The sequence below is a fragment of the Hemitrygon akajei genome, unplaced genomic scaffold (genome assembly GCF_048418815.1).
Source record: "Hemitrygon akajei unplaced genomic scaffold, sHemAka1.3 Scf000078, whole genome shotgun sequence".
Taxonomy (NCBI): Eukaryota; Metazoa; Chordata; class Chondrichthyes; order Myliobatiformes; family Dasyatidae; genus Hemitrygon; species Hemitrygon akajei.
In genome coordinates this window covers 876,007-898,724 of record NW_027331964.1, presented here as the reverse complement: position 1 = coordinate 898,724, position 22,718 = coordinate 876,007, and the positions used below count along the sequence as shown (strand labels likewise).

General features: G+C 50.4%; 1 protein-coding gene across 2 annotated transcripts in view; it reads left to right on the top strand.

Moving 5' to 3' along the window:
- Nucleotides 1-22,718, top strand: part of LOC140722514 (pregnancy-specific glycoprotein 22-like) — a 74,362-nt gene that overhangs the window by 15,035 nt on the left and 36,609 nt on the right. For both annotated transcript variants that reach the window (XR_012097643.1, XM_073037236.1), the window contains exon 4: nt 2,269-2,586. Coding sequence is in view for 1 of the 2 variants with exons in the window: in XM_073037236.1 (XP_072893337.1) it covers nt 2,269-2,586 (318 nt within the window). In the remaining variant the exon portion in view is untranslated. The remainder of the gene's footprint in view (nt 1-2,268; nt 2,587-22,718) is intronic.

Here is a 22,718-nt window from a genome sequence, read left to right as displayed (position 1 = left end):
TTGATAGGATGCAGAAGTGGGCTGAGATGTGGCAGATGGAGTTGTGTCTCCATCTCCATGGAGATGGAGTCTCTCACACCCAGAGAAGTATGCGTTGGGACATCTTGGAAGGACAAACTCCAAGGCAGAGTACCGAATAAATGGCAGAATACTTGGTAGCGTGGTGGAGCAGTGGGAAATGGGGGTACATGTCCACAGATCCCTGAAGGTTGCCTGACAGGTAGATAGGGTAGTTAAGAAAGCATATGGGGTGTTAGCTTTCATAAGTCGAGGGATAGAGTTTAAAAGTCGCGATGTAATGATGCAGATCTATAAAACTCAAGTTAGGCCACACTTGGAGTATTGTGTCCAGTTCTGTTCACCTCACTATAGCAAGGATGTGGAAGCATTGGAAAGGGTACAGATGAGATTTACCAAGATGCTGCCTGGTTTAGAGAATATGGATTATGATCAGAGATTGAGCTCGGGATTTACTCTTTGAAGAGAAGGAGGATGAGAGGAGACATGATTGAGGTATACAAGGTATTAACAGGAATATATAGAGTGGGCAGCCAGCGCCACTTCCCCAAGGCACCACTGCTCAACAGAAGGGGACATGGCTTTAAGGTATGGGGTAGGAAGTTTAAAGGGGATATTAGAGGAAGATTTTTTTTTCACTCAGAGAGTGGTTGGTGCGTGGAATGCACTGCCTGAGTCAGTGGTGGAGGCAGATACACTAGTGAAGTTTAAGAGACTACTAGACGGGTATATGGAGGAATTTAAGGTGGGGGGTTTTATGGGAGGCAGGGTTTGAGGGTCGGCACAACACTGTAATGTGCTCACTCATAACAGTAGTAATGAAACAAGAACATATTCCGGATGGTACTAATGGGAAGAAAGCATATTCTGTATTGCACTAATAGGGCAGGTCGATAACCCGAATGTTTGTCATGAGACAAGAGCATATCCCTGACGGTGATCGCCCTTAATTATGGACCTGGTATTCCTGAGGAACCACCTTTTTAAGATTTTCTCGATTATGAAGAGGCTTGCACTGTGATGAATGTGATTGTTGTACACAACCCTCTGCAATCTGTGTCGACCCTGTGCATTGCAGCCTGCATACCAGACGGTGATGGAAGCAGTCAGAATACTCTCCGCCTTGCATGTGCGAACATTTCCCAGTTTTTAGTGACATACCAATACCAAATCTCTTCAAGCTTTGTGGGCCGAAGGGCCCTTATTGTGCTGTAGGCTTTCTCTGTTTCTATGTTTCTATCACCTAATGGAATACAGCCGCTGACGTGTCTTTCTTTGTGAATGTATAACTATGTGAGGCCAAGCAGAGATTCTCTCAGACGGAGTTTAAACCTGCTCACCCTCACCACCGCCAACCCTTCAATGAGGACTGGTGTGTGATCTCCCGACTTCTCCTTCGCGGCGTTCACAGTCACATCCTTGGTCTTGCTGTCTCTGTGTGCAAGATTCTTGCGGCGACAACACTCAGCCAGTCTACCTATCCCGGAGGGAAGTAATTTTGAAGAAAATGCCACGTGATCTGTTAGAGGACGACAGCAGAGTATCGAGGGCCGAATAGCCTTCTGCTTCTCCAGCGTTTTAGGTTCGTTCATTCTCCGCCTTCTCGCTCTGCGCTCCAGTCAGCTCCGGCTTTTCAGATAACGGGCTCTCGGGATCTCTCATGGAGACCAGGAAATGAGGCTCACTCTCCGAATGTAACAGAGAAAGGCGCCGCTCTCTCGGGATCGCGTGGATGACGCTCACTTTACTCTCTCTCTCTCTCTCTCTTCATGTCGGTGGGTGGGAGAAACTCTCTTTGAGACCATTATCGGATTCCACACAGCAGCAGATAGTTGTGGAACAGCACACAGGATTTGATGTAGATTTGAGCAAAGTACAGACTCTCTGATCCAATCAGCGCTGCCGCTTGTGACGTCAGAATCCAGATATCTGACCCGCAAACCAGGAAGTGCGGCTCAGTCTCCGAGTGTAACAGAGATCGGCGCTGCTCTCCCGGGATGTCGGGACTGGCCTTCGCAGCTCTCGTTTTTTGTCTCCACATAACGGCGGGTGAGTGTCACTCTCTCGAACCCTCAGTGGTCGGATAACCATCAGAGTGGCGGGTGGTAGGAGGCATGAAGATCAGGTTATAATTATCGACTTTACTGAGCTAAGAACAGATCCCGGGTATCTGTACAGATTGAGTTAAGTGCAGTTCCCAAGTCTATCCGCGTCTGTCGCTTTTCCCTCATATGATTTTCTCTTTCTCAGGTGAGTCCCAGCAGTTTACTATTATCGTTGAGCACAGCCAGATAAATGTCACCGCTGGGAGTGAGGCGCTTTTTTCAGTCCGGCCGTCGTCCAGCGTCAACAGTGGAAGCTGGAGTTTTAATGGGAAAACAGTCGCCCAGTGGATCGATCGGACCGGGTCTTTAAGTAATGAGTACCGATCGCGGGCTGAGTTATTCACTTCCAACGGGTCGCTTCTGCTGAAGTCGGTGAACATGTCGGACAGCGGGGAATACCGTGTGAATATGGTTCCAGCTAGTGGCTCCCAAACCTCAGCGACCGTCACTCTGCGTGTCACTGGTAAGTGAGACAGAGTCATGTGATCTCGGACTATAACTTTCATTTTATTCCTGTGGTGAAAGAATACAATACAACCTTTACGGTGGCCGCAGAACCTGGACTCCAGTGAACTCTGCCAGACCTGCTCTCGGACTGTTCAGTTCTCACTGTTGTGCGTTGCTGTGTATCCCCGTTTCTGTTTGCAGGCTGCTCGCACTTGTCTGTGCCGGATGTCAGTTCCGTCTTCAAGGCCATCAAGTAATCATTTGTGCTGTATTTTACTCTATTTACCCTTCGGCCCATAAAGTTGTGCCGAACATGTCCCTACCTTAGATATTACTGGTCTTCCTTATGTTTGGTGACAATAAAGTGAAGTGAAGTAAAGATTCAAGATTCAAAAACTTTATTGTCATTCCAACCGTACATCGGCTCTGCAGGGTAGAATGAGACAGTGTTTCCCAGAGGCAAGTGTAATCATAACATAACAAACGCAACAATAAATAGTAAACGCAACAGCCACATGTCGGTTTAAATCAAGTTATAAGTGTCCAGTGCAAGTTAAAAGTATCCAAAGCAGAGTCAGGTAGAGCAGCTATTTAGCAGTCTGACTGCCTGTGGGAGGAAGCTGTTTAGTAGCCTTGTGGTTTTTGTTTTGATGCTCCTGTAACGTTTGCCTGATGGCAGAAGAACAAACAGTTCATGGAGAGAGTGTGAGGGTTCTTTAATGATGTACCGTGTCTTCCGGAGGCATCGATTCTGAAAGAGGTCTTGGACAGAAGGCAGGGAGACCCCAATAACCTTCTCTGCTCCCCTAACCACCCCCTGCAAGGCTTTTTTGTCGGCAGCACTGCAGCTGGAGTACCAGGTTGTGATGCAAAAGGTCAGCACACTCTCAACCACGCCTCTGTAGAATGTAGTTAAGATGTTAGTGGGGAGTGATGCTTGTTTAAGCTTCCTCACAAAGTGCAATCTCTACTGGGCTCGTTCCACAATCCTAGTGGTGTTCCTGGACCATAGTTTAAATGGAGAAAAAAACAACAAAAGAGAATGATGAGCAAAGGGACTTGTCAGTCCTTTGTGTAGGATTGTCTAAAGGTTAATTTAGAGGTTGAGTCTGTTGCGAGGAAGGTAAATGCGATGTTAGCATTCATTTCAAGAGGACAAGAATATAAAAGTAACCATATAATATTGAAAGTTTATAAAACACTGGCGAGGCCTCACTTGGAGTATTGTGAGCAGTTTTTGGCCCCTTACCCGAGAATGGATGTCCTGAAATTGGAGACGGTTCAAAGGGGGTTCACGAAAATGATTCCAGGAATGAAAGACTTGTCATAATATGAGCCTTTAATGTCTCTGAGCCTGTATTCACTAGAATCCAGAAGAGTTGAGAGGAAGGAATCTGTTATCAGGTCACCCCTCATTCTTCTGAATTCCAGTGAAAACAGACCCAAAGCATCAAATGTCCGTCATATGAAAACAATAGACTCATGTGAGTGAACTTCCTTTGAAGCCCTTCAGTTTCAACACATCCTTTCCAATAACAGTGCCCCAAATCTGCTCACAATACTCCAGGTGAGGCCTCACTGGTGCTTAAACAGTTGAAAGGTCACATCATTGCTTTTACAATCTCGTCCAAATGAAATGAATGCTATCATCAACTTCTCCCCGTATTCCCTGATGCCCTGACCAATAGAAAATCTATCAACCTCTGCGTTAAATATACATAAAGACTTGGTCTCCACCTCTGCTTGTGGCAAACTATTCCTCGGATTTACTACCACTTCTGAAGAAATACCTTTCCAGCTCCGTTCTGAAATGAGGTTTCTCTATTTTAAGCTGTGTCACCTTGACGTTGACTCTCCCACCACAGGAATCATCCTCTCTATAGGAAACTATAGATACACAATCATCCACTATAGGAAACATACTCTTCACATCCATTCTATCTGTGTCCTCTGGTCCTAGACTCCCCCACTATAGGAAACATCCTCTCCACATCCACTCTATCTGTGTCCTCTGGTCCTAGACTCCCCCACTATAGGAAACATCCTCTCCACATCCACTCTATCTGTGTCCTCTGGTCCTAGACTCCCCCACTATAGGAAACATCCTCTCCACATCCACTCTATCTGTGTCCTCTGGTCCTAGACTCCCCCACTACAGGAAACATCCTCTCCACATCCACTCTATCTGTGTCCTCTGGTCCTAGACTCCCCCACTATAGGAAACATCCTCTCCACATGCACTCTATCTGTGCCCTCTGGTCCTAGACTCTCCAACCACAGGAAACATCCTCTCCACATCCACTCTATCCGTGTCCGCTAGTCCGAGTCTCTCTCACTATAGGAAACATCCTCTCCACATCCACTCTATCTGTGTCCACTGCTTCTAGAGTCCCCCACTATAGGAAATATACTCTCCACATCTCCTCTCTCTTTGTCCTCCGTTCCCAGGTTCCCCACTATTGGAAACATCCTCTCCACATCCACAGAATCTGTGTTCTCTGGTCCTAGACTCCCCCACTACAGGAAACATCCTCTCCACATCCACTCTATCTGTGTCGTCTAGTCCTAGACTCCCCCACTATAGGAAACATCCTCTCCACATCCACTCTATCTGTGTCGTCTGGTCCTAGACTCCCCCACTATAGGAAACATCCTCTCCACATCCACTATATCTGTGTCCTCTTGTCCTAGACTTCCCACTATAGGAAAAATCCACTCCGCATCTACTCTATCTGTGTCCACTGGTCCTAGACTCTCCCACTATCAGAAACCTAATCTCCACATCCACTCTATCTGTGTCCACTTGTCCTAGACTCCCCCACTATAGGAAGCATCCTCTCCACATCCACTCTATCTGTGTCCTCTGGTCCTTGTCTCCCCCACTGTTGGAAACATCCTCTCCACATCCACTCTATTTGTGTCCTCTGGTCCTAGACTCCCCCACTACAGGAAACATCCTCTCCACATCCACTCTATCTGTGTCCTCTGGTCCTTGTCTCCCCCACTGTTGGAAACATCCTCTCCACATCCACTCTATTTGTGTCCTCTGGTCCTAGACTCCCCCACTACAGGAAACATCCTCTCCACATCCACTCTATCTGTGTCGTCTGGTCCTAGACTCCCCCACTACAGGAAACATCCTCTCCACATCCACTCTATTTGTGTCCTCTGGTCCTAGACTCCCCCACTATAGGAAACATCCTCTCCACATCCACTCTATCTGTATTCTCTGGTCCTAGACTCCCCCACTACAGGAAACATCCTCTCCACATCCAGTCTATCTATGTCTTCTGGTCCTAGACTCCCCCACTACAGGAAACATCCTCTCCACATCCACTCTATCTGTGTCCTCTGGTCCTAGACTCCCCCACTATAGGAAACATCCTCTCCACATCCACTCTATCGGTATCCTCTGGTCCTAGACTCCCCCACTACAGGAAACAATCCTCTCCACATCCACTCTATCTGTGTCCTCTGGTCCTAGACTCCCCCACTATAGGAAACATCCTCTCCACATCCACTCTATCTGTGTCCTCTGGTCCTAGACTCCCCCACTATAGGAAACATCCTCTCCACATCCACTCTATCTGTGTCCTCTGGTCCTAGACTCCCCCACTACAGGAAACATCCTCTCCACATCTACTCGATCTCTGTCCACTGGTCCTAGACTCCCCCACGATAGGAAACATCCTCTCCACATCCACTCTATCTGTGTCCTCTGATCCTAGACTCCCCCACTACAGGAAACATCCTCTCCACATCCACTCTATCTGTGTCCTCTGATCCTAGACTCCCCCACTACAGGAAACATCCTCTCCACATCCACTCTATCTGTGTCCTCTGGTCCTAGACTCCCTAACAATAGGAAACATCCTCTCCAATTCCACTCTTTCTGTGTCCTCTGGTCCTAGACTCCCCAAAAATAGGAAACATCCTCTCCACATCCACTCTCTCTTTGTCCTCCGTTCCCTGGTTCCCCAATATAGGAAACATCCTCTCCACATCCTCTCTATCTGTGTCCTCTGGTCCTAGACTCCCCCACTACAGGAAACGTCCTCTCCACATCCACTCTATCTGTGTCGTCTGGTCCTAGACTCCCCCACTATAGGAAACATCCTCTCCACATCCACTCTATCTGTGTCCTCTGGTCCTAGACTCCCCCACTATAGGAAACATCCTCTCCACATCCACTCTATCTGTGTCCTCTGGTCCTAGAATCCCCCACTATAGGAAACATCTTCTCCACATCCACTCTATCTGTGTCCTCTGGTCCTAGACTCCCCCACTATAGGAAACATCCTCTCCATATCCACTCTATCTGTGTCCTCTGGTCCTATACTCCCCCACTATAGGAAACATCCTCTCCACATCCACTCTATCTGTGTCCTCTGGTCCTAGACTCCCCCACTATAGGAAACATCCTCTCCACATCCACTCTATCTGTGTCCTCTGGTCCTAGACTCCCCCACTACAGGAAACATCCTCTCCACATCCACTCTACCTGTGTCCTCTGGTCCTAGACTCTCCCACTACAGTAAACATCCTCTCCACATCCACTCTAACTGTGTCCTCTGGTCCTAGACTCCCCCACTACAGGAAACACCCTCTCCACATCCACTCTATCTGTGTCCTCTGGTACTAGACTCCCCCCTACAGGAAACATCCTCTCCACATTCACTCTATCTGTGTCCTCTGGTCCTAGACTCCCCCACTACAGGAAACATCCTCTCCACATCCACTCTACCTGTGTCCCCTGGTCCTAGACTCTCCCACTACAGGAAACATCCTCTCCACATCCACTCTAACTGTGTCCTCTGGTCCTAGACTCCCCCACTACAGGAAACATCCTCTCCACATCCACTCTAACTGTGTCCTCTGGTCCTAGACTCCCCTACTACAGGAAACACCCTCTCCACATCCACTCTATCTGTGTCCTCTGGTCCTAGACTCCCCCACTATAGGAAACATCCTCTCCACATCCACTCTATCGGTATCCTCTGGTCCTAGACTCCCCCACTACAGGAAACAATCCTCTCCATATCCACTCTATCTGTGTCCTCTGGTCCTAGACTCCCCCACTATAGGAAACATCCTCTCCACATCCACTCTATCTGTGTCCTCTGGTCCTAGACTCCCCCACTATAGGAAACATCCTCTCCACATCCACTCTATCTGTGTCCTCTGGTCCTAGACTCCCCCACTACAGGAAACATCCTCTCCACATCTACTCGATCTCTGTCCACTGGTCCTAGACTCCCCCACGATAGGAAACATCCTCTCCACATCCACTCTATCTGTGTCCTCTGATCCTAGACTCCCCCACTACAGGAAACATCCTCTCCACATCCACTCTATCTGTGTCCTCTGATCCTAGACTCCCCCACTATAGGAAACATCCTCTCCACATCCACTCTATCTGTGTCCTCTGGTCCTAGACTCCCCCACTACAGGAAACATCCTCTCCACATCCACTCTACCTGTGTCCTCTGGTCCTAGACTCTCCCACTACAGTAAACATCCTCTCCACATCCACTCTAACTGTGTCCTCTGGTCCTAGACTCCCCCACTACAGGAAACACCCTCTCCACATCCACTCTATCTGTGTCCTCTGGTCCTAGACTCTCCCACTACAGTAAACATCCTCTCCACATCCACTCTAACTGTGTCCTCTGGTCCTAGACTCCCCCACTACAGGAAACACCCTCTCCAAATCCACTCTATCTGTGTCCTCTGGTACTAGACTCCCCCCTACAGGAAACATCCTCTCCACATTCACTCTATCTGTGTCCTCTGGTCCTAGACTCCCCCACTACAGGAAACATCCTCTCCACATCCACTCTACCTGTGTCCCCTGGTCCTAGACTCTCCCACTACAGGAAACATCCTCTCCACATCCACTCTAACTGTGTCCTCTGGTCCTAGACTCCCCCACTACAGGAAACATCCTCTCCACATCCACTCTAACTGTGTCCTCTGGTCCTAGACTCCCCCACTACAGGAAACACCCTCTCCACATCCACTCTATCTGTGTCCTCTGGTCCTAGACTCCCCCACTATAGGAAACATCCTCTCCACATCCACTCTATCGGTATCCTCTGGTCCTAGACTCCCCCACTACAGGAAACAATCCTCTCCACATCCACTCTATCTGTGTCCTCTGGTCCTAGACTCCCCCACTATAGGAAACATCCTCTCCACATCCACTCTATCTGTGTCCTCTGGTCCTAGACTCCCCCACTATAGGAAACATCCTCTCCACATCCACTCTATCTGTGTCCTCTGGTCCTAGACTCCCCCACTACAGGAAACATCCTCTCCACATCTACTCGATCTCTGTCCACTGGTCCTAGACTCCCCCACGATAGGAAACATCCTCTCCACATCCACTCTATCTGTGTCCTCTGATCCTAGACTCCCCCACTACAGGAAACATCCTCTCCACATCCACTCTATCTGTGTCCTCTGATCCTAGACTCCCCCACTACAGGAAACATCCTCTCCACATCCACTCTATCTGTGTCCTCTGATCCTAGACTCCCCCACTATAGGAAACATCCTCTCCACATCCACTCTATCTGTGTCCTCTGGTCCTAGACTCCCCCACTACAGGAAACATCCTCTCCACATCCACTCTACCTGTGTCCTCTGGTCCTAGACTCTCCCACTACAGTAAACATCCTCTCCACATCCACTCTAACTGTGTCCTCTGGTCCTAGACTCCCCCACTACAGGAAACACCCTCTCCACATCCACTCTATCTGTGTCCTCTGGTACTAGACTCCCCCCTACAGGAAACATCCTCTCCACATTCACTCTATCTGTGTCCTCTGGTCCTAGACTCCCCCACTACAGGAAACATCCTCTCCACATCCACTCTACCTGTGTCCCCTGGTCCTAGACTCTCCCACTACAGGAAACATCCTCTCCACATCCACTCTAACTGTGTCCTCTGGTCCTAGACTCCCCCACTACAGGAAACATCCTCTCCACATCCACTCTAACTGTGTCCTCTGGTCCTAGACTCCCCCACTACAGGAAACACCCTCTCCACATCCACTCTATCTGTGTCCTCTGGTCCTAGACTCCCCCACTACAGGAAACATCCTCTCCACATCCACTCTATCTGTGTCCTCTGGTCCTAGACTCCCCCACTATAGGAAACATCCTCTCCACATGCACTCTATCTGTGCCCTCTGGTCCTAGACTCTCCAACCACAGGAAACATCCTATCCACATCCACTCTATCCGTGTCCGCTAGTCCGAGTCTCTCTCACTATAGGAAACATCCTCTCCACATCCACTCTATCTGTGTCCACTGCTTCTAGAGTCCCCCACTATAGGAAATATACTCTCCACATCTCCTCTCTCTTTGTCCTCCGTTCCCAGGTTCCCCACTATTGGAAACATCCTCTCCACATCCACAGAATCTGTGTTCTCTGGTCCTAGACTCCCCCACTACAGGAAACATCCTCTCCACATCCACTCTATCTGTGTCGTCTAGTCCTAGACTCCCCCACTATAGGAAACATCCTCTCCACATCCACTCTATCTGTGTCGTCTGGTCCTAGACTCCCCCACTATAGGAAACATCCTCTCCACATCCACTCTAACTGTGTCCTCTGGTCCTAGACTCCCCCACTACAGGAAACACCCTCTCCACATCCACTCTATCTGTGTCCTCTGGTCCTAGACTCCCCCACTATAGGAAACATCCTCTCCACATCCACTCTATCGGTATCCTCTGGTCCTAGACTCCCCCACTACAGGAAACAATCCTCTCCACATCCACTCTATCTGTGTCCTCTGGTCCTAGACTCCCCCACTATAGGAAACATCCTCTCCACATCCACTCTATCTGTGTCCTCTGGTCCTAGACTCCCCCACTATAGGAAACATCCTCTCCACATCCACTCTATCTGTGTCCTCTGGTCCTAGACTCCCCCACTACAGGAAACATCCTCTCCACATCTACTCGATCTCTGTCCACTGGTTCTAGACTCCCCCACGATAGGAAACATCCTCTCCACATCCACTCTATCTGTGTCCTGTGATCCTAGACTGCCCCACTACAGGAAACATCCTCTCCACATCCACTCTATCTGTGTCCTCTGATCCTAGACTCCCCCACTACAGGAAACATCCTCTCCACATCCACTCTATCTGTGTCCTCTGATCCTAGACTCCCCCACTATAGGAAACATCCTCTCCACATCCACTCTATCTGTGTCCTCTGGTCCTAGACTCCCCCACTACAGGAAACATCCTCTCCACATCCACTCTACCTGTGTCCTCTGGTCCTAGACTCTCCCACTACAGTAAACATCCTCTCCACATCCACTCTAACTGTGTCCTCTGGTCCTAGACTCCCCCACTACAGGAAACATCCTCTCCACATCCACTCTAACTGCGTCCTCTGGTCCTAGACTCCCCCACTACAGGAAACATCCTCTCCACATCCACTCTAACTGTGTCCTCTGGTCCTAGACTCCCCCACTACAGGAAACACCCTCTCCACATCCACTCTATCTGTGTCCTCTGGTCCTAGACTCCCCCACTACAGGAAACATCCTCTCCACATCCACTCTATCTGTGTCCTCTGGTCCTAGACTCCCCCACTATAGGAAACATCCTCTCCACATGCACTCTATCTGTGCCCTCTGGTCCTAGACTCTCCAACCACAGGAAACATCCTCTCCACATCCACTCTATCCGTGTCCGCTAGTCCGAGTCTCTCTCACTATAGGAAACATCCTCTCCACATCCACTCTATCTGTGTCCACTGCTTCTAGAGTCCCCCACTATAGGAAATATACTCTCCACATCTCCTCTCTCTTTGTCCTCCGTTCCCAGGTTCCCCACTATTGGAAACATCCTCTCCACATCCACAGAATCTGTGTTCTCTGGTCCTAGACTCCCCCACTACAGGAAACATCCTCTCCACATCCACTCTATCTGTGTCGTCTAGTCCTAGACTCCCCCACTATAGGAAACATCCTCTCCACATCCACTCTATCTGTGTCGTCTGGTCCTAGACTCCCCCACTATAGGAAACATCCTCTCCACATCCACTCTATCTGTGTCCTCTTGTCCTAGACTTCCCACTATAGGAAAAATCCACTCCGCATCTACTCTATCTGTGTCCACTGGTCCTAGACTCTCCCACTATCAGAAACCTAATCTCCACATCCACTCTATCTGTGTCCACTTGTCCTAGACTCCCCCACTATAGGAAGCATCCTCTCCACATCCACTCTATCTGTGTCCTCTGGTCCTTGTCTCCCCCACTGTTGGAAACATCCTCTCCACATCCACTCTATTTGTGTCCTCTGGTCCTAGACTCCCCAACTACAGGAAACATCCTCTCCACATCCACTCTATCTGTGTCCTCTGGTCCTTGTCTCCCCCACTGTTGGAAACATCCTCTCCACATCCACTCTATTTGTGTCCTCTGGTCCTAGACTCCCCCACTACAGGAAACATCCTCTCCACATCCTCTCTATCTGTGTCGTCTGGTCCTAAACTCCCCCACTACAGGAAACATCCTCTCCACATCCACTCTATTTGTGTCCTCTGGTCCTAGACTCCCCCACTATAGGAAACATCCTCTCCACATCCACTCTATCTGTATTCTCTGGTCCTAGACTCCCCCACTACAGGAAACATCCTCTCCACATCCAGTCTATCTATGTCTTCTGGTCCTAGACTCCCCCACTACAGGAAACATCCTCTCCACATCCACTCTATCTGTGTCCTCTGGTCCTAGACTCCCCCACTATAGGAAACATCCTCTCCACATCCACTCTATCGGTATCCTCTGGTCCTAGACTCCCCCACTACAGGAAACAATCCTCTCCACATCCACTCTATCTATGTCCTCTGGTCCTAGACTCCCCCACTATAGGAAACATCCTCTCCACATCCACTCTATCTGTGTCCTCTGGTCCTAGACTCCCCCACTATAGGAAACATCCTCTCCACATCCACTCTATCTGTGTCCTCTGGTCCTAGACTCCCCCACTAAAGGAAACATCCTCTCCACATCTACTCGATCTCTGTCCACTGGTCCTAGACTCCCCCACGATAGGAAACATCCTCTCCACATCCACTCTATCTGTGTCCTCTGATCCTAGACTCCCCCACTACAGGAAACATCCTCTCCACATCCACTCTATCTGTGTCCTCTGATCCTAGACTCCCCCACTACAGGAAACATCCTCTCCACATCCACTCTATCTGTGTCCTCTGGTCCTAGACTCCCCAACAATAGGAAACATCCTCTCCAATTCCACTCTTTCTGTGTCCTCTGGTCCTAGACTCCCCAACAATAGGAAACATCCTCTCCACATCCACTCTCTCTTTGTCCTCCGTTCCCTGGTTCCCCAATATAGGAAACATCCTCTCCACATCCTCTCTATCTGTGTCCTCTGGTCCTAGACTCCCCCACTACAGGAAACGTCCTCTCCACATCCACTCTATCTGTGTCGTCTGGTCCTAGACTCCCCCACTATAGGAAACATCCTCTCCACATCCACTCTATCTGTGTCCTCTGGTCCTAGACTCCCCCACTATAGGAAACATCCTCTCCACATCCACTCTATCTGTGTCCTCTGGTCCTAGAATCCCCCACTATAGGAAACATCCTCTCCACATCCACTCTATCTGTGTCCTCTGGTCCTAGACTCCCCCACTATAGGAAACATCCTCTCCACATCCACTCTATCTGTGTCCTCTGGTCCTATACTCCCCCACTATAGGAAACATCCTCTCCACATCCACTCTATCTGTGTCCTCTGGTCCTAGACTCCCCCACTATAGGAAACATCCTCTCCACATCCACTCTACCTGTGTCCTCTGGTCCTAGACTCCCCCACTATAGGAAACATCCTCTCCACATCCACTCTATCTGTGTCCTCTGGTCCTAGACTCCCCCACTACAGGAAACATCCTCTCCACATCCACTCTACCTGTGTCCTCTGGTCCTAGACTCTCCCACTACAGTAAACATCCTCTCCACATCCACTCTAACTGTGTCCTCTGGTCCTAGACTCCCCCACTACAGGAAACACCCTCTCCACATCCACTCTATCTGTGTCCTCTGGTACTAGACTCCCCCCTACAGGAAACATCCTCTCCACATTCACTCTATCTGTGTCCTCTGGTCCTAGACTCCCCCACTACAGGAAACATCCTCTCCACATCCACTCTACCTGTGTCCCCTGGTCCTAGACTCTCCCACTACAGGAAACATCCTCTCCACATCCACTCTAACTGTGTCCTCTGGTCCTAGACTCCCCCACTACAGGAAACATCCTCTCCACATCCACTCTAACTGTGTCCTCTGGTCCTAGACTCCCCCACTACAGGAAACACCCTCTCCACATCCACTCTATCTGTGTCCTCTGGTCCTAGACTCCCCCACTATAGGAAACATCCTCTCCACATCCACTCTATCGGTATCCTCTGGTCCTAGACTCCCCCACTACAGGAAACAATCCTCTCCACATCCACTCTATCGGTGTCCTCTCGTCCTAGACTCCCCCACTATAGGAAACATCCTCTCCACATACACTCTATCTGTGTCCTCAGGTCCTAGACTCCCCCACTATAGGAAACATCCTCTCCACATCCACTCTATCTGTGTCCTCTGGTCCTAGACTCCCCCACTACAGGAAACATCCTCTCCACATCTACTCGATCTCTGTCCACTGGTCCTAGACTCCCCCACGATAGGAAACATCCTCTCCACATCCACTCTATCTGTGTCCTCTGATCCTAGACTCCCCCACTACAGGAAACATCCTCTCCACATCCACTCTATCTGTGTCCTCTGATCCTAGACTCCCCCACTACAGGAAACATCCTCTCCACATCCACTCTATCTGTGTCCTCTGATCCTAGACTCCCCCACTATAGGAAACATCCTCTCCACATCCACTCTATCTGTGTCCTCTGGTCCTAGACTCCCCCACTACAGGAAACATCCTCTCCACATCCACTCTACCTGTGTCCTCTGGTCCTAGACTCTCCCACTACAGTAAACATCCTCTCCACATCCACTCTAACTGTGTCCTCTGGTCCTAGACTCCCCCACTACAGGAAACACCCTCTCCACATCCACTCTATCTGTGTCCTCTGGTACTAGACTCCCCCCTACAGGAAACAACCTCTCCACATTCACTCTATCTGTGTCCTCTGGTCCTAGACTCCCCCACTACAGGAAACATCCTCTCCACATCCACTCTACCTGTGTCCCCTGGTCCTAGACTCTCCCACTACAGGAAACATCCTCTCCACATCCACTCTAACTGTGTCCTCTGGTCCTAGACTCCCCCACTACAGGAAACATCCTCTCCACATCCACTCTAACTGTGTCCTCTGGTCCTAGACTCCCCCACTACAGGAAACACCCTCTCCACATCCACTCTATCTGTGTCCTCTGGTCCTAGACTCCCCCACTATAGGAAACATCCTCTCCACATCCACTCTATCGGTATCCTCTGGTCCTAGACTCCCCCACTACAGGAAACATCCTCTCCACATCCACTCTAACTGTGTCCTCTGGTCCTAGACTCCCCCACTACAGGAAACACCCTCTCCACATCCACTCTATCCGTGTCCTCTGGTCCTAGACTCCCACACTATAGGAAACATCCTCACCACATCCACTCCATCTGTGTCCTCTGGTCCTAGACTCCCCCACTACAGGAAACATCCTCTCCACATCCACTCTAACTGTGTCCTCTGGTCCTAGACTCCCCCACTACAGGAAACATCCTCTCCACATCCACTCTAACTGTGTCCTCTCTTCCTAGACTCCCCCACTACAGGAAACACCCTCTCCACATTCACTCTATCTGTGTCCTCTGGTCCTAGACTCCCCCACTACAGGAAACACCCTCTCCACATCCACTCTATCTGTGTCCTCTGGTCCTAGACTCCCACACTATAGGAAACATCCTCACCACATCCACTCCATCTGTGTCCTCTGGGCCTAGACTCCCCCACTACAGGAAACACCCTCTCCACATCCACTCTAACTGTGTCCTCTGGTCCTAGACTCCCACACTATAGGAAACATCCTCTCGACATCCACTCTATCTGTGTCCTCTGGTCCTAGACTCCCCCAATATAGGAAACATCCTCTCCACATCCACTCTATCTGTGTCCTCTGGTCCTAGACTCCCCCACTATAGGAAACATCCTCTACACATCCACTCTATCTGTGTCCTCTGGTCCTAGACTCCCCCACTATAGGAAACATCCTCTCCACATCCACTCTATCAGTGTCCTCTGGTCCTAGACTCCCCCAATATAGGAAACATCCTCTCCACATCCACTCTATCTGTGTCCTCTGGTCCTAGACTCCCCCACTATAGGAAACATCCTCTCCACCTCCACTATATCTGTGTCCTCTGGTCCTAGACTCCCCCACTGTAGGAAACATCCTCTCCACATCCACTCTATCTGTGTCCTCTGGTCCTAGACTCCCCCAATATAGGAAACATCCTCTCCACATCCACTCTATCTGTGTACTCTGGTCCTAGACTCCCCCACTATAGGAAACATCGTCTCCACATCCACTCTATCTGTGTCCTCTGGTCCTAGACTCCCCCACTACAGGAAACATCCTCTCCACATCCACTCTACCTGTGTCCTCTGGTCCTAGACTCTCCCACTACAGTAAACATCCTCTCCACATCCACTCTAACTGTGTCCTCTGGTCCTAGACTCCCCCACTACAGGAAACACCCTCTCCACATCCACTCTATCTGTGTCCTCTGGTACTAGACTCCCCCCTACAGGAAACATCCTCTCCACATCCACTCTATCTGTGTCCTCTGGTCCTAGACTCCCCCACTACAGGAAACATCCTCTCCACATCCACTCTACCTGTGTCCCCTGGTCCTAGACTCTCCCACTACAGGAAACATCCTCTCCACATCCACTCTAACTGTGTCCTCTGGTCCTAGACTCCCCCACTACAGGAAACATCCTCTCCACATCCACTCTAACTGTGTCCTCTGGTCCTAGACTCCCCCACTACAGGAAACACCCTCTCCACATTCACTCTATCTGTGTCCTCTGGTCCTAGACTCCCCCACTACAGGAAACACCCTCTCCACATCCACTCTTTCTGTGTCCTCTGGTCCTAGACTCCCACACTATAGGAAACATCCTCACCACATCCACTCCATCTGTGTCCTCTGGTCCTAGACTCCCCCACTACAGGAAACACCCTCTCCACATCCACTCTATCTGTGTCCTCTGGTCCTAGACTCCCCCACTACAGGAAACACCCTCTCCACATCCACTCTATCTGTGTCCTCTGGTCCTAGACTCCCCCAGTACAGCAAACATCCTCTCCACATCCACTCTATCTGTGTCCTCTTGTCATAGACTCCCCCACTGTAGGAAACATCCTCTCCACATCCACTCTATCTGTGTCCTCTGGTCCTAGACTCCCCCACTACAGGAAACAATCCTCTCCACATCCACTCTATCTGTGTCCTCTGGTCCTAGACTCTCCCACTACAGGAAACATCCTCTCCACATCCACTCTAACTGTGTCCTCTGGTCCTAGACTCCCCCACTACAGGAAACATCCTCTCCACATCCACTCTAACTGTGTCCTCTGGTCCTAGACTCCCCCACTACAGGAAACACCCTCTCCACATCCACTCTATCTGTGTCCTCTGGTCCTAGACTCCCCCACTATAGGAAACATCCTCTCCACATCCACTCTATCGGTATCCTCTGGTCCTAGACTCCCCCACTACAGGAAACAATCCTCTCCACATCCACTCTATCTGTGTCCTCTGGTCCTAGACTCCCCCACTATAGGAAACATCCTCTCCACATACACTCTATCTGTGTCCTCTGGTCCTAGACTCCCCCACTATAGGAAACATCCTCTCCACATCCACTCTATCTGTGTCCTCTGGTCCTAGACTCCCCCACTACAGGAAACATCCTCTCCACATCTACTCGATCTCTGTCCACTGGTCCTAGACTCCCCCACGATAGGAAACATCCTCTCCACATCCACTCTATCTGTGTCCTCTGATCCTAGACTCCCCCACTACAGGAAACATCCTCTCCACATCCACTCTATCTGTGTCCTCTGATCCTAGACTCCCCCACTACAGGAAACATCCTCTCCACATCCACTCTATCTGTGTCCTCTGATCCTAGACTCCCCCACTATAGGAAACATCCTCTCCACATCCACTCTATCTGTGTCCTCTGGTCCTAGACTCCCCCACTACAGGAAACATCCTCTCCACATCCACTCTACCTGTGTCCTCTGGTCCTAGACTCTCCCACTACAGTAAACATCCTCTCAACATCCACTCTAACTGTGTCCTCTGGTCCTAGACTCCCCCACTACAGGAAACACCCTCTCCACATCCACTCTATCTGTGTCCTCTGGTACTAGACTCCCCCCTACAGGAAACATCCTCTCCACATTCACTCTATCTGTGTCCTCTGGTCCTAGACTCCCCCACTACAGGAAACATCCTCTCCACATCCACTCTACCTGTGTCCCCTGGTCCTAGACTCTCCCACTACAGGTAACATCCTCTCCACATCCACTCTAACTGTGTCCTCTGGTCCTAGACTCCCCCACTACAGGAAACATCCTCTCCACATCCACTCTAACTGTGTCCTCTGGTCCTAGACTCCACCACTACAGGAAACACCCTCTCCACATCCACTCTATCTGTGTCCTCTGGTCCTAGACTCCCCCACTATAGGAAACATCCTCTCCACATCCACTCTATCGGTATCCTCTGGTCCTAGACTCCCCCACTATAGGAAACATCCTCTCCACATCCACTCTATCTGTGTCCTCTGGTCCTAGACTCCCCCAATATAGGAAACATCCTCTCCACATCCACTCTATCTGTGTACTCTGGTCCTAGACTCCCCCACTATAGGAAACATCGTCTCCACATCCACTCTATCTGTGTCCTCTGGTCCTAGACTCCCCCACTACAGGAAACATCCTCTCCACATCCACTCTACCTGTGTCCTCTGGTCCTAGACTCTCCCACTACAGTAAACATCCTCTCCACATCCACTCTAACTGTGTCCTCTGGTCCTAGACTCCCCCACTACAGGAAACACCCTCTCCACATCCACTCTATCTGTGTCCTCTGGTACTAGACTCCCCCCTACAGGAAACATCCTCTCCACATCCACTCTATCTGTGTCCTCTGGTCCTAGACTCCCCCACTACAGGAAACATCCTCTCCACATCCACTCTACCTGTGTCCCCTGGTCCTAGACTCTCCCACTACAGGAAACATCCTCTCCACATCCACTCTAACTGTGTCCTCTGGTCCTAGACTCCCCCACTACAGGAAACATCCTCTCCACATCCACTCTAACTGTGTCCTCTGGTCCTAGACTCCCCCACTACAGGAAACACCCTCTCCACATTCACTCTATCTGTGTCCTCTGGTCCTAGACTCCCCCACTACAGGAAACACCCTCTCCACATCCACTCTTTCTGTGTCCTCTGGTCCTAGACTCCCACACTATAGGAAACATCCTCACCACATCCACTCCATCTGTGTCCTCTGGTCCTAGACTCCCCCACTACAGGAAACACCCTCTCCACATCCACTCTATCTGTGTCCTCTGGTCCTAGACTCCCCCACTACAGGAAACACCCTCTCCACATCCACTCTATCTGTGTCCTCTGGTCCTAGACTCCCCCAGTACAGCAAACATCCTCTCCACATCCACTCTATCTGTGTCCTCTTGTCATAGACTCCCCCACTGTAGGAAACATCCTCTCCACATCCACTCTATCTGTGTCCTCTGGTCCTAGACTCCCCCACTACAGGAAACAATCCTCTCCACATCCACTCTATCTGTGTCCTCTGGTCCTAGACTCTCCCACTACAGGAAACATCCTCTCCACATCCACTCTAACTGTGTCCTCTGGTCCTAGACTCCCCCACTACAGGAAACATCCTCTCCACATCCACTCTAACTGTGTCCTCTGGTCCTAGACTCCCCCACTACAGGAAACACCCTCTCCACATCCACTCTATCTGTGTCCTCTGGTCCTAGACTCCCCCACTATAGGAAACATCCTCTCCACATCCACTCTATCGGTATCCTCTGGTCCTAGACTCCCCCACTACAGGAAACAATCCTCTCCACATCCACTCTATCTGTGTCCTCTGGTCCTAGACTCCCCCACTATAGGAAACATCCTCTCCACATACACTCTATCTGTGTCCTCTGGTCCTAGACTCCCCCACTATAGGAAACATCCTCTCCACATCCACTCTATCTGTGTCCTCTGGTCCTAGACTCCCCCACTACAGGAAACATCCTCTCCACATCTACTCGATCTCTGTCCACTGGTCCTAGACTCCCCCACGATAGGAAACATCCTCTCCACATCCACTCTATCTGTGTCCTCTGATCCTAGACTCCCCCACTACAGGAAACATCCTCTCCACATCCACTCTATCTGTGTCCTCTGATCCTAGACTCCCCCACTACAGGAAACATCCTCTCCACATCCACTCTATCTGTGTCCTCTGATCCTAGACTCCCCCACTATAGGAAACATCCTCTCCACATCCACTCTATCTGTGTCCTCTGGTCCTAGACTCCCCCACTACAGGAAACATCCTCTCCACATCCACTCTACCTGTGTCCTCTGGTCCTAGACTCTCCCACTACAGTAAACATCCTCTCAACATCCACTCTAACTGTGTCCTCTGGTCCTAGACTCCCCCACTACAGGAAACACCCTCTCCACATCCACTCTATCTGTGTCCTCTGGTACTAGACTCCCCCCTACAGGAAACATCCTCTCCACATTCACTCTATCTGTGTCCTCTGGTCCTAGACTCCCCCACTACAGGAAACATCCTCTCCACATCCACTCTACCTGTGTCCCCTGGTCCTAGACTCTCCCACTACAGGTAACATCCTCTCCACATCCACTCTAACTGTGTCCTCTGGTCCTAGACTCCCCCACTACAGGAAACATCCTCTCCACATCCACTCTAACTGTGTCCTCTGGTCCTAGACTCCACCACTACAGGAAACACCCTCTCCACATCCACTCTATCTGTGTCCTCTGGTCCTAGACTCCCCCACTATAGGAAACATCCTCTCCACATCCACTCTATCGGTATCCTCTGGTCCTAGACTCCCCCACTACAGGAAACATTCTCTCCACATCCACACTAACTGTGTCCTCTGGTCCTAGACTCCCCCACTACAGGAAACACCCTCTCCACATCCACTCTATCCGTGTCCTCTGGTCCTAGACTCCCACACTATAGGAAACATCCTCACCACATCCACTCCATCTGTGTCCTCTGGTCCTAGACTCCCCCACTACAGGAAACATCCTCTCCACATCCACTCTACCTGTGTACTCTGGTCCTAGACTCTCCCACTACAGGAAACATCCTCTCCACATCCACTCTAACTGTGTCCTCTGGTCCTAGACTCCCCCACTACAGGAAACATCCTCTCCACATCCACTCTAACTGTGTCCTCTCTTCCTAGACTCCCCCACTACAGGAAACACCCTCTCCACATTCACTCTATCTGTGTCCTCTGGTCCTAGACTCCCCCACTACAGGAAACACCCTCTCCACATCCACTCTATCTGTGTCCTCTGGTCCTAGACTCCCACACTATAGGAAACATCCTCACCACATCCACTCCATCTGTGTCCTCTGGGCCTAGACTCCCCCACTACAGGAAACACCCTCTCCACATCCACTCTAACTGTGTTTTCTGGTCCTAGACACCCCCACTACAGGAAACATCCTCTCCACATCCACTCTACCTGTGTCCTCTGGTCCTAGACTCTCCCACTACAGTAAACATCCTCTCCACATCCACTCTAACTGAGTCCTCTGGTCCTAGACTCCCCCACTACAGGAAACATCCTCTCCACATTCACTCTATCTGTGTCCTCTGGTCCTAGACTCCACCACTACAGGAAACATCCTCTCCACATCCACTCTACCTGTGTACCCTGGTCCTAGACTCTCCCACTACAGGAAACATCCTCTCCACATCCACTCTAACTGTGTCCTCTGGTCCTAGACTCCCCCACTACAGGAAACATCCTCTCCACATCCACTCTAACTGTGTCCTCTGGTCCTAGACTCCCCCACTACAGGAAACACCCTCTCCACATCCACTCTATCTGTGTCCTCTGGTCCTAGACTCCCCCACTATAGGAAACATCCTCTCCACATCCACTCTATCGGTATCCTCTGGTCCTAGACTCCCCCACTACAGGAAACAATCCTCTCCACATCCACTCTATCTGTGTCCTCTGGTCCTAGACTCCCCCACTATAGGAAACATCCTCTCCACATCCACTCTACCTGTGTCCTCTGGTCCTAGACTCTCCCACTACAGTACACATCCTCTCCACATCCACTCTAACTGTGTCCTCTGGTCCTAGACTCCCCCACTACAGGAAACACCCTCTCCACATCCACTCTATCTGTGTCCTCTGGTACTAGACTCCCCCCTACAGGAAACATCCTCTCCACATCCACTCTATCTGTGTCCTCTGGTCCTTGACTCCCCCACTACAGGAAACATCCTCTCCACATCCACTCTACCTGTGTCCCCTGGTCCTAGACTCCCCCACTACAGGAAACATCCTCTCCACATCCACTCTAACTGTGTCCTCTGGTCCTAGACTCCCCCACTACAGGAAACATCCTCTCCACATCCACTCTAACTGTGTCCTCTGGTCCTAGACTCCCCCACTACAGGAAACACCCTCTCCACATCCACTCTATCTGTGTCCTCTGGTCCTAGACTCCCCCACTACAGGAAACACCCTCTCCACATCCACTCTATCTGTGTCCTCTGGTCCTAGACTCCCACACTATAGGAAACATCCTCACCACATCCACTCCATCTGTGTCCTCTGGTCCTAGACTCCCCCACTACAGGAAACATCCTCTCCACATCCACTCTACCTGTGTCCTCTGGTCCTAGACTCTCCCACTACAGGAAACAACCTCTCCACATCCACTCTAACTGTGTCCTCTGGTCCTAGACTCCCCCACTACAGGAAACATCCTCTCCACATCCACTCTAACTGTGTCTTCTGGTCCTAGACTCCCCCACTACAGG